The 13,838-nt window shown below is 34.7% G+C and overlaps 1 protein-coding gene across 1 annotated transcript; it reads right to left on the reverse strand.

Annotated features, from left to right (window-relative positions):
• Nucleotides 1–834: 834 nt before the first annotated feature.
• Nucleotides 835–9,154, reverse strand: LOC132728410 (uncharacterized). Its single transcript, XM_060714056.1, has 9 exons — nt 9,013–9,154; nt 7,576–7,626; nt 6,986–7,071; nt 6,230–6,301; nt 5,614–5,719; nt 4,776–4,870; nt 3,633–3,704; nt 2,774–2,936; nt 835–1,003 (listed from the first exon to the last, which is right to left on the reverse strand). Coding segments are annotated over exons 1-9 (762 nt in total). The 5' UTR covers nt 9,014–9,154; the 3' UTR covers nt 835–887.
• Between the last annotated feature and the right edge of the window lie 4,684 nt (nt 9,155–13,838).

Genomic DNA, 13,838 nt, shown 5'->3' on the forward strand with positions numbered 1-13,838 from the left:
TAATGGGCAAGATTGTTTTGCCAGTTTACCAGTCGGCTATATGAACAGCGCCAGGTTTGTAATCGAAATCGTGAAAGTTACCAATTCAGTATTGGATTTCCAGCGGTAAGAATTAGAAACCGCATCGATTTCAAAGTTGTGGAAGCTGGCCAATGATTGGCTGTCTGAAAGATCAAGAGAAGGTGACAACCTATTGGTGATCGTCAGATCCTAATGTGTAGCGTAATTAAGGAGCTGACTTTAATCAGAATGATGGAGAAATAAGACTATAATGACTGACAGGTTTAACCGGCAAGAGAAAAGTAAGGAACAAAACAGGAAAGCTAAAAAAAATTTCGACACCCACCCAAAATACTTGTGTAGCAATCTTAAAGTTCATCGAGACACTCTTGAATCCGGAACTGGATCCAATTAGTACCGGATAATGAGTGTAAAGTTTCTTGCTCAATAAAAAGAACAGATCGCAACTGACGGGGTTTGACCCTATGCGGAAAGCGAACCTTAGAAAACTTATCCGGCTAGGTCATACCGTCCGTCATTTTCATCAATACTACTGATATTTTTTTCTAGATTAACTGGTAGAGGAAGACCAATGTTGTCCTTTCATGCATGACTTCAGGCGCAAGCTTGTACGTGTGTAGGACAACCTATTTCCGCTATCTAGGTAGATAGCTTTCTGTTGTTTTTTTTTTCTTTTGTTTTTTTTGAAAGAAATCAAGCACTTGAATGGAGTCACAGTGGGGAGAGAAAAGTGTTTTGAAGTCGGCAGCATTAACCACTCGACCACAACCCTTCTAACGTAAAGTGGCATGACGATTAAAACAATATGATGAATATTTTTCTAATTTTATTTTTAGAATGTTCACAGTATTTGTTTAATCAAATAATTAACAAAATCCACAATAATGCTCGCAGTTGGCGTTCTGAGCATGGATCTGGTCTGTACAGACGATACTTGCTGCCAATTTACACGTTGCCTCCGGTGTGCTGTCCGTACAACCTGCTGTTGTTTTAAAAAATAAATCCAAAATTAAAATTCTAATCTGCGAGAGGGCAGATAGGAAACCTTAAAAAAGATATGTTCTTGCATATCAGCCTGGCGTTTCCGTTAGTTTTATCTATGCCGAAATTTCATCTGGCATGGTTTGTGCCACTGAACAATGGCATGCTTAGGATGATGCAATTTTTACCGTTATGAATGAAGTTAATTTCATACGCTGTTGTTAGAAAATAGTTACTGGTGTAATGATATAAAATTTTATGGAAAATTGTTTTATTAAGGTAAATAGTTTAAATTAATATGCAATATGATACAATATGCAAGCCTCATTGTCGCACATTGCCCCCCCCCCCCCCCCCCACCCCATCAGGACAGATATTCTCATCCGAACCGCAACATTTGTCATATATTATTAATCTTAAATACTGGTTAAAAACTGAAAATTTGTTTCACAAGATGCATACATAGATCAATGAGGTTATCACCGATTAATTCCGACTTTTATTTATCAACAAAGAGAACTTGATGACCCAACAAAACTGGAACATTTTCAGCAGAATAAAAAAGCTAGAAAACAAACATAAAATGAAGTTATCATTTTCTTTTAAATTATATTGTGATCAAAAGGCTGATATACGTGTACAAATAATGTGTTGTCTATACAGGATTCCGTATTGTAAAAACAACTTTTATTCGCCTTTGGTGTTTTCACACTGTTGCTTATTATACCTTTTGTTGACTGTTTTTCTTGCTTTGTCAGAAGTCACTTTCGAGCCACTTAATTTCGAAATTATTAGTATTAATGTATCGTGTGCTGAACTATGTTTGTATGTTATGTGGTATAATTTACTAAACTTTAAGTTATGTTGACCCTAAATTTGGTTGTTTCATAGCTTATTCTGCATGCACTTACCCTCTTTTTGACACTTGTGCTTCCTGTGTCGCCGTAAATTTACATACCTTGCACTGACCTTCCTACTGGTTCTATAATGATATATGTACATATCTTGGCGTTTTGAGTCTGTTTTATAACAATACAATTATATTCCTTTTGCTGACCTTTGTTCCAGTTGTATTACGGTATAATCCCAAATTGTGCTTGACCTTTGGGCTGTTTTTATAACAGTAGAATTACATACCTTTTGTTGACATTTGTTCTACTTGTTACAAAGGTAATATCTCCATATATTGTTATGTTTTGTGTTGGTTGTCTTATAGTATAATCAACAAACCTTGTGTTGACACTTGTGCTGGCTGTATACCGGTAATATGTACACTCTATGTGTTAACCTTTGTAATAAGCTACATACTTTGTGTTGACCCTTGACCCGAAATAAGCACGAGGAAAAAAATACATACTTGGTGATATTTTATATTTGTGTTCGTTGATGACGATAGAATATCTGTAGTTACCATGTGTGCTGGTATAATCTACATTCATTATGTTGAATTTTGCACTGTCTATATAACTATAAAATATATATACCTTGTGTTGACTACTATGCTGGTTGAATTACCGTGTAATCTACATACCATGTGTTGACCCTTGTTGCTAGTTGAATGGCGGTGTAATCTACATACCTTGTGTTGACCCTTGTTGCTAGTTGAATGGCGGTTTAATCTTCATACCATGTGTTGACCCTTGTTGCGAGTTGAAGTACCGTGTAATCTACATACCTTGTGTTGACCCTTGTTGCTGGTTGAATGGCGGTTTAATCTACATACCTTGTGTTAACCCTTGTTGCTGGTTGAATGGCGGTGTAATCTACATACCTTGTGTTGGCGTTTGTGCTGGTTGTGTAACAGTAACAACAGGAGGTTTTGTAGCTGGAAGCTTCATGTCACAACGACTATTACATAAGTCACCTTTGCAACAATTAAAACATGTCGTATTTGTTTGATGGAATGAATTTGAGCCATAAATCCTCTCACAAATCTAATGGAAAATACAGAATCAAATATATATAAGTAAAGATCATAGTTTTCACATATTGTAGAGAAACGGGGCAACTAAAAGATCGGTAATATCATTTGATGGGTTTCATACTTGATCTAATCTAATAATATTTGAACTTTAACATATTATTACAGAGACTTTAAGGGACACAGATTTGTCAGTGTATGCACGTTTTATTTGGAAAATAGTATCCCTCCCTAAGCGTTAAAGTTTTGTCAAAATAGAAGAATATTTCATTTCAAATATTCGTAAAATAACGAACACGAAAAACAAAGTCAACAAGGGAAGGCGGCATCTCCCATCGCATGATCACGGGCAAGGAGACGACCACTTCGATTAAATGATTTTTTAAAATGAATGAAACTAAATTGATATATTGTATGTATATTGAAATATCAACTGCATGAAATATTGTTACTTAAGAGCATGTATTTCGTTCGATGTATCAAACTTTCTGTTGTAAAAGTAAAGAAAAACGGAATGAAGACGCAATTTAATAGAGATAGTGAACGTTTTATATTACCACGCAAATGCCAAAATAATAATATGCGAATTTTGAAATTTGACCCAAAATTTCTGTACCGCTTTTTATAAGCATCGTAAATTCTTCTGTTGTAATGTTTGACCTACTTTAATGAGTTTCTGTAAACATAATTTGCTAGGTTTAAAACTTACTGATTTGCTAAAACAGGCAGTTTTCCTGAGCTTGTGACCCGTTGAGCTTTCAGCATAAGTTTCAACGCAAACCTTTAGATAAAAAGGAAAACAAAGAATTTTGCATTTAATCAAATATGTTACATCGATTAGGTCTCGCAATATGTTAATACATAAGAGTTGATTGCTAAACAATTTTTGCGTAAATATTTCAAATATCGTTATAAATAATAGATCTGTATAATTTGAATATTCGTATAAAATATTTCTTAAAACAATAATGTTTAGATAGTTAGCATGCACATTTATACTTTGAATATTAATGTATTGTTCGATTTTATTATCAGGTATATATTTAAATATAAATCACATGGGGTCAATGTATCTTATACTTTTAAACAACTTCCATTTATTACATTTTTTTGTTGTGACATAATTATGACACACTATCAACATGATTATTAATTGCATTTGAGTAAGACATTTTGTTGTAACTTAAACATAAACGACATTATTATATATGTTATTCAAGACCTTCCAATATGGACTTATTCACTTTAAAACAAATAAAGAATGTTCACAGTAGTTAGTGTATATGCATATGTCAAAAGGGCGGATGCAGCATAATAGTAGCAACAATGCAACATTGGTTTCCTTAGCAATAAATGAAAGAAACATACAGCTATTTACTTTATGAGACTGTTAAGTTGATTTATTCCCAAATAAATTTATGTCTTATGTTATAAATGTGTTTTACACGCGTCAATAGTTTAAACATTCGAATCATACTAATTAATATGGAAGGATATTTGATTTGTACGTATATAATTCAGCTAACAGAGTGTTGATGTTCTCATTAGTAACGAAATCATATGCAAAAATAAAACATAGAAAAAAGCAATGGTCGAGTATCCAAATATGATATTTCTATCGCTATCCCATTCTCTGTGTTTACAATAAGAAAACCCCAGGCAAAGTGTGTCAATAAATGGGCATGCTCTGGGCTGCGGGTCACTAATACATGCAGTCCAGTTAACGCACTGTGCATGTATATGTTAACGATTTAACTCTGACACATTTTCAATAGAAAGGTCTCCAAACTATGATACAACTTGTCGATTTATTATTAATAATCAAACTACGATAAAAGGTAAATAGAAGTACCGAATCACGTGAGCATTCCGTGATCTTTGTACAATTTTCGTCCTCCAACTGTTTTTCACAACTATAACAAATAGGTCCACGGTTTGTTTCGTATACTGAAGATATACACATACGGCATGATATCATTTAGGTTAGCGTTTTGTTTAAATAACATGGAAAATATCACCGTGAAGTAAAATGTTTATTGTTTATGATTGTACTTTTGTTCGCCATTCTATTAAACTGTTCGATACATTATTCCCTTATACCCATATAATATTTCCTTACCTTTATACAAGTTTAAATTATGATCAAAGTTTTTAGCATGAAACATAAAGGGAAATTCAAAGCATCAAAAACTCACTTTTACATTAGACAGATTACATTAATACAATGTTAAACTAGGTTCGTTATAATATGTACGCCAAGATTAGAAAAAATACAAATGTCTTTTGCCATTTTAATAATATTTATGATAGTTAGGATATTAGTTTTCAAGGACCGCTATGCCCCGTTCATGCTATTATTTCTATTTCCCCAAAACTGTTTATTTAAAAGTATCTTATTATATTATATTATCCAGTTTTCAGAAACATACCCATTTGTCATACACGTGGAATAGCTTTTGCTTCCTTTGCTGTGTTGGTAATTTTTATAATAATAGTAAATTATTATGTTGTAAGTCAAAATACCACTTGTTTGCATTAATATTTGCTACATTTACGACACCATTAGTGCACATTTAGCGCTACTTTCGTCAGTTATTAAACAACTTACATGCTGAAAATCCATTATTCAACAATTATTAAAATGTTTTGAGAATTAAAAAAGCATGGATTTCTGAGGCATAATTTAGTACCTTGATCTTGACACAAGTTTGCTTGACACCACAGGGAATCGCAACATCCATCACACACTGGCAGGTCACCGTCACTTCTCTTATGCACAATTCCACTGGAGCATTGCTAATACAACCATCATTTTAAAAGAAACATTACAAATAAGTAAAAGGTACAGCGAACACATGCTTAACCAAAATCTTCCAATACAAGCATTTTTGATAAGGCGTTTCGTGAAATTTTAATTTTCTATAACATGTTGCGTTTATCTGTTCTGGCGTATGATTACCCAACAGCATTATTTTGCCCTGCCAGAATTAAAAATCCCCCACCTGTGATTTGCATTAAAACATTACAATAGGTTCGATATTAATATATGAAATTGTTTTTTTAAACTGTTGTTGTGGTTTTCGTTTAAAGCGGGTTTTTTTTATTATTGTTATTTATTGTTTGGCTATCTCCCTATTTCTTTCTGAATGAATTCTTTTCTTTGTTTAAGTTGAATTTTGGGTAAATGTAAATTGATTTCCTTTTTTTATATTTGATTGTGGAAATAACGAATTACAAAGTGAATCATTGTAATACCATGTTTCAAGTATGGTTGAAATAAAAATAATATATATTGAATCGACAAACCATTCTATCCCTGCAGCCCATGCGTCTGTAAATATGTCCTGATGTTGAAACCAGCTGCGTTGAAAAGCACACCTGTAAAAGACATTGTTCAAAATAGATTAAAGTGGGGCGTCCGTGGCCGATTGGTTAAGGTCGTTGACTTCAAAGCACTTGCCCCTCACCGCTCTGGGTTCAAATCCCGACAGGGACTTTGGATTCTTTCATGTGAGGAAGCTATCCAGCTAGCTTACGGAACGTCGGTGGTTCTACTCAGGTACCCGTTCGTGCCTGAAATAATGCAAGGAAGGGCACCTGAGGTCTTCCTCCACCAGTAAAGCTGGAACGTCGCGATATGACCTCTACTGTGTCCTTGTGACGTAAAACCCAAAACAAACAAACAGATTAAACTATATTTTGCGGACATAAAAGATGGGAGACGTTAGAAAAAATCTAGTGGTATCGTTCACTTAAAATAATATCAGAATTTAACTAGTTGCCTACATGCAGTTGATAAAAAAATCTGTTCAATATTTTTCGAGCTGTAAATGTTACTTGTCAACTGAACTTTTCATGTAAGGTAAGCCCTTTCTTCGACCAAAAACGTACGCACTGTTCATTGACAATAAACTTGCAAACTGCAAACGTTCAACGGACTGAAAACATGAGCATCAACTGGCATTTCAATAAAACTTTAATAAATAAATGAAATTCTATCGGTAGAAAATATGCAATCACGAAAGAAACATGTTAAAATGATAGGTAAACAAGAGAAGAAACCTCGTGTGGGCCACATTCTTTGACTGTGTCACAATCACGGGCACCTGGTATGTCCGCGCATTCTAAACATGTCATTCCATTGATTTCTGCAAACAAATCTTACGTGTTGGATATTTATAATCCCATGTTGAGTAACATAAAAAATGAGTTTTGTAAGTAAAATCATGATGTTTTTTATTTATTTATTTATTTATTTATTTTTAGTAATGCACACTTTCTTAATGATGTACTTTTGCCTATTTTAAATGACCAAGTACAATTATTGTTGGATAGTAGCAAGCCAATCAATGATTGCCCCTGACCGTTGAATAATGTAATTTCCTTAAGCGTTTTAGTTGGTTTACACATAAGGAATAGTAAGATGTTTTCGAAGAGAGGCACAAAAAGGGGACATAAATTTATTGCATATTCAAAACAGTTAAGCAGTTATTACTTGACCTATGCAATGTTGGATCTGCTCAGCAAGACGAAAAAACCTCAGACAAGGATCGCAGAAAACAAGGGGAATTTATATACAATTGATGTATACAAAATATCAGTCTATGAAAACTGATTTCACTTGTCTTGACCAAGCTTTTACAAAAACCTACCTTTAATGTTACAGATGAGGTATAGAGCCAGGAAAACTGCATGGGCCAGCACTAAAAGAAGAAATAATGAAATTGTATAAATTTAATATTGAAATATTATTGGATAAAAATAATTATTATAGTTAAGCTATCTATTACGGTAAAGATCAATGGAAAACTATCATTAAGAAGGTGAAATCATTCTAAACCCGATAGCATAAAAAAACAAAGACAAATTATCATTGTGTCTATAATGGAAGGTTTGTTACAGTATAAATTACCAAATGTTTTAACAGTATAAATAATAATGTTAATATAATTAAGTATAAGACATAAACAGAAAACCACGAAATAATTATTTATGAGATGTTGTTGGCAGGTGTGCGATACATGACCCGATAATAGAAATATATAACAAAAATATTATTGTTCATCATATTTAAATATTCATATCAAATCTCTATTAGTTTATAATGTTAAGCAATAGTTTACAAGGATTGTTTTATATCATTATTTGTAATACTTAAAGATATACTATGCTTACATTTGATATTAAAAGATATTGATAATTATTAATCAGTCTCCTTGTTTATATATTCGTAAAATAAACATGTTTTGATTCAACACAAAGTAGATATGCTATGTCTTAAACTCTACACACTAGTGGTCACAATATGAATATATTTTGTCATTAAAAAATGTAGTTTTTTTTTTTAAAAAAAGACCAACTTTAAATTTGCATGTCCTTTAATAGAGACGTAGCTTTCAGTAAATAGTTTATTCATATTTTTTTTTCAAATAAGACATATTTAGCAAGCATTTTGTGGATTTCAATAAATTTCTGTAAGTGTAATACTTTTGTCACGGATGAGCATAGTATATCTTTAAGGTAAATAAGCTTATTGTAGACCAATCTACTGGAAAGCAAAGGCAGTACTGACACAACATTTAATTAAATTAATTTTACTTATTAGGGATAATAAACTGATATTTTGCTTATATAACAAAGGTCAATAGCATTTCGGGAAAAAAAACTAAAAGCGCAAATAGATCATAATGTACTGCCTTACTGCGTTACTGATATGAAAACAAAACTTATTAAATGCAACTTTAACATTTTAATTCTCGTTTTAAACACACACTCTTATAACCAAAGTTTTATCTCGGTTCAATATTATAATCAAAAGAAAAATAAGATACAGCGAAAGACAAAAACTCATGACAAAGCTATAAAAACAAACAGGGACTTAAAGAAGAAATTGAAATCATGTCATTGTGCGTGTAATAAAATAAGGTAGGATTGAAACACTTAGATAGCCAGATAGGTAAATAATAAGTTCGTGTCGTTGCAAAACAGTATAACGTAAAACTAAACAACAATATGCGGATCTAAACCGAATTTCCTCAACGTAACAATATGGTATCATTGTGTAATGGAAATAATAAATAATAACTTACTTTTGCAGATATATGAGAAAGCCAGTGAAAGGAAAGGAACGGCTTAAAATTTTGTTAATAGGAAGATATTGTGTAAATTTCTTATCTGTAAAATTTAGATTATACTAAATTTGAACTTTCTTATCTACGCACTAAATTAACGCATAGACCTCCATCGGAGTACAAATGCCCTTAAAGGCGCCTCATAGATTTGTGTCTGTTACATATATGAAAATGCACGCTTACATATAAGATTAAAAATCAAGGAACGTAATTTTGTTATCATGTAATTTAACATTTATGTGTAATTTAAACATAAAACAAAAAGGAGTTTAAGCATATAAAGATTCCCCTTGTTTGCCCCTTTTCTACAATTATATTTAATTGATTGTTTATCTAAAAGTTCATTTTCAATTTTCCTGTGTAGTGTGATGGATGAAAAATATATCTCACAAAGAAACGAAAAAAAAACTGGTGCAAAGTAATGAAATATATTGTGATCTTTTAATTACTAAAACCAAATAGTATTTTCTATTTGTGTACGCCATTTATTAGATGCGAGCACTCTTTTGGGAATGACATTCTCAAATGATGACGTCACAATAATTGATGTCACAATATCCATGTGTAAAATAAGCATAATCGTATAAATTATGCATTTTTTTCTTATTTAAATATTTCCAAATTATCATAATGGGTAATTGCGTGACACTTGTTTAAAGTAACATTGGTCACGCTAATGGGCGCGCACATAGCTTATAAAAGCATTTGAATATTTTAGTATTTGAATAATATAGGCCTACCATATTCCAGATAAATATCTACCGGTTCCAATGGTAGATAACTTTGGTACCGTAAACAATTGTAACCTGATCTCCAACCATGAATGTTAGTGGCCGAACCACCTTGAATGTTAGTGGCCGCACCCACCTTGAATGTTGGTGGCCGAACCCACCTTGAATGTTGGTGGCCGGACCCACCTTGAATGTTTGATGGCCGAACCCACCTTGAATGTTAGTGGCCGAAGACACCTTGAATGTTGGTGGCCGAACCCACCTTGAATGTTAGTGGCCGCACCCACCTGGAATGTTGGTGACCGACCCCAACTTGAATGTTGGTGGCCGAACCCACCTTGAATGTTGGTGGCCGCACCCAACTTCAATGTTAGTGAACGCACCCACCTTGAATGTTAGTGGCCGCACCCACCTTGAATGTTAGGGGCCGAACCCACCGTGAATGTTTTGGCCGAACCCACCTTGAATGTTAGTGGCCGAACACATCTTGAATGTTAGTTGCCGCACCCACCTTGAATAGTAGTGGCCGAACCCACCTTGAATGTTAGTGGCCGCACCCACCTTGAATGTTAGTTGCCGCATCCACCTTGAATGTTGGTGGCCGAACCCACCTTGAATGTTGGTGGCCGAACACACCTTGAATGATGGTGGCCGCACCCACCTTGAATGTTAGTGGCCGAACCCACCTTGAATGTTGGTGGCCGAACCCACCTTGAATGTTGGTGGCCGAACCACCCTTGAATGTTGGTGGCCGAACCCACCTTGAATGTTGGTGGCCGGACCCACCTTGAATGTTTGATGGCCGAACCCACCTTGAATGTTGGTGGCCGAACCCACCTTGAATGTTGGTGGCCGAACCCACCTTGAATGTTGGTGGCCGAACCCACCTTGAATGTTGGTGGCCGCACCCACCTTGAATGTTGGTGGCCGAACCCACCTTGAATGTTGGTGGCCGAACCCACCTTGAATGTTGGTGGCCGAACCCACCTTGAATGTTGGTGCCGAACCCACCTTGAATGTTGGTGGCCGAACCCACCTTGAATGTTAGTGGCCGAACTCGCCTTGAATGTTTGTGGCCGCACCAACCTTGAATGTTGGTGGCCGAACCCACCTTGAATGTTAGTGGCCGAACCCACCTTGAATGTTAGTGGCCGAACCCACCTTAAATGTTTATGGCCGCACCCACCTTGGATGTTGGTGGCCGAACCCACCTTGAATGTTGGTGGCCGAACCCACCTTGAATGTAAGTGCCGAACCCACCATGAATGTAAATGGCCGCACCCACCATGAATGTTGGTGGCCGAACCACCTTGAATGTTAGTGGCCGCACCCACCTTGAATGTTGGTGTTCGAACCCACTTTGAATGTAAGTGGCCGAACCCACCATGAATGTTAATGGCCGCACCCACCATGAATGTTGGTGGCCGAACCACTTTGATTTTAAGTGGCCGCACCCACCTTGAATGATTGTGGCGGCACCCACCTTGTATGATGGTGGCGGCACCCACCTTGAATGTTGGTTGCGGCACCCACCTTGATTGTTGGTGGCCGCACCCACCTTGAATGATGGTGGCCGTAAAGTAAGCCAGTCCTAATAATTTATCTTTTTTTCGCTCCTCCCGAAGCAGGCTGGAACGTAAGAACGTCAATCAAACTTGCGTCGATTATCTGCAAGAAAACCTCCTCTCTGAGTTCTGTCCAAGGGAATAGAATGTTTTACAACAAAAATAATGCTTGCTTTTTGAAAATTATCTCGCAGGAGACAGCACTGGCCATTGGCGTTCATACAAGCCCTTGTTTGTTTGGAAGAAAAACATTTAAACAAACTATTATGATAGCAAAAGGTCTACAGTGTTTCACTTACCGACCTTTTTAAGTAGTGCAAAACATTAAAAATGACTTGATGCGGTTATGGATTACACGAATAGTTCCATTTGACATGTTTTGTAGAATCTATGTGACAACAAGTATAGCTTTAAGTATGTTGACGTGTTGGGAGACATTTATTTCCATTTTGAATGCTATTTTTTTTATCAAAATTCTAGTTCATCAAGTGTAAGTTTTCAATAAGCAAAATCTCACGCTATGTTATCTGTAAGGACATACATGCATGCATACCACTGGTCATTTAGTCGTCAATAGAAACACTTGTTTCAAATTAGGCGAGGACTAAGCGACTCGAAGGCAACATCGCCAACAGTCTTTACCACTCGGCAAATGCATCAACAATGACTAACAATGACTAGAAGGCCTTGTATGGACAACCTAAGGTGGACTCACAACTACCACAAACTTGCTGAATGGTAACAATGATGTCTAAGAAAGATAATGCCAAAAGTCGACTATATTTGAGATCCTATATATCTTGGACGTTTGTGTTTCAAATTGAGGCATGTAACTGAGAATATAATGCTTCAAGCATTGCTATACACCGATGAAATTTTGGAAGATAGGTGGTCCTAAAAGATAAAAAAATGTAGTTTTTTTGTTAAATTTCGTAAAAAAGAACGGAACGAAATAACACATATTCCATATTTTGCGAAATATATTTTCCTTTAATGAACTAATATTTATTTATTCATTTTTCATTTTTTACGGAATTTTAATTTGAGGATATTCAAGTTCTTTCTGTAAAATCAGGATTCATTATCACCGAATTTTATGAACATAAATATTTCATGAATGTCAGTAGCAACTTCATACTACAAGAAGAAAATAAATCATGTATTTAAAGAAAACATCTTAAAATTGTTGTTCATCATATACATTTATTTACATAACTATTAATTCCCTTTAAATTGTATATTGGCTGAATTTAGAAACAGTGCTCCGTAAAAATGCGGAAAATATGTTACAATGCAATGGACTTTTTACAGTGAAAACACAGAAAAATGAAAATATATATGCTTTTTATCAATATTTCTCAATTTTTCATTTCTAAAAATATAATACATAGCATACAGGTAATAATAATCTATAATTACGTTTTAAAAGAAAAGAACAAGTGTCACGGAATTCTCTTATGTGCATGTTATTATGGACATGATGTATGTCGAGCTTTTTTTCAATCCGACATTTCATTTAAATCGATTTTTGATAAGATCGTTTAATTATGTAACCAATTCAACAGCTTGTCAGTGTGTCTGTCCTTACCTCATAAAACTTGTACGGACCACTCCTCAAAAGCTACAAGTGTTATTTCATCCAAATTACAGAAATGATATGTACTTCTTTAAGTCTTATTGGGCATATCGTCGTGCATCTTCCGGTTAATGATTTTGTCAAAGTTATGTCCTTTAATGATGTTTTAATCTTTACAGTTTGTCAGTACTACCCCTCTTATACAACTTTTGCAATTTCAATGAAACTTTATGGGACTGATCTGTACCTGAACTGCTTGCTGGTGTTACACGGATTTTCGGCTTGTATGATTTTATGGCCCATGAATAAAAAAAATTGTTTTTGTCTGTTAATAAATTTTGTGTTTCTAGCTACACAGAAGCATGTCCGGACTATTCCACAGAAACTGCTGGTGCAATTTCATTCAAACTTTAACAGCATGATCAGCACTAAATCTAATTGTGTTCATCGTCGGCATTTTTCAGTTCATTAATTTTCGTCAGAGTTGTTGGATTTAATGTTTACATGTATATTTTCAAACATTTGTCCTGACTACTATTCTTAACAACTTATTTAAAGAAACTTTGCAGAATTGACCGGCATATACTTGGGCATATACAACGGGTTTTCCGGTTGACTGGTTATTTTTTTGCTATGGTCCTTAAATAAAAACGCGTTTTTTTTTTGTTTTTTTTTTTTTGTTTTTTTTGTTTTTTTCGATTTTCGTGTCTCCTACTGCACAATAGCGGACACATTCAATGGGCTATCATCAACCAAAATACACATGTAATTAATGACCGTTCTCGTTTCCATTCACAATCGCTCAAAGGCAGACAATTTAGATAAGACATTATGTATTGGCATAGGTGATTAATAACCATAGGTTACGTATAGGTGAAAATGTTATCTGAAAATGTTTGGAACTTCAAAATG

Source organism: Ruditapes philippinarum, unplaced genomic scaffold (assembly GCF_026571515.1).
Source record: "Ruditapes philippinarum isolate M1 unplaced genomic scaffold, ASM2657151v2 ctg1501_1_1_1_1, whole genome shotgun sequence".
Lineage (NCBI taxonomy): Eukaryota > Metazoa > Mollusca > Bivalvia > Venerida > Veneridae > Ruditapes > Ruditapes philippinarum.

What these genes read in the sequence shown, in the direction of transcription:
- LOC132728410 (XM_060714056.1), bottom strand. An exon ending in AAGAATGTGGCCCACACGAG is followed by an intron (nt 6,302 to 6,985) that starts GTTTCTTCTCTT and finishes TGTCTTTTACAG; the next exon opens with GTGTGCTTTTCAACGCAGCT. An exon ending in TGGGCTGCAGGGATAGAATG is followed by an intron (nt 5,720 to 6,229) that starts GTTTGTCGATTC and finishes TGGTTGTATTAG; the next exon opens with CAATGCTCCAGTGGAATTGT.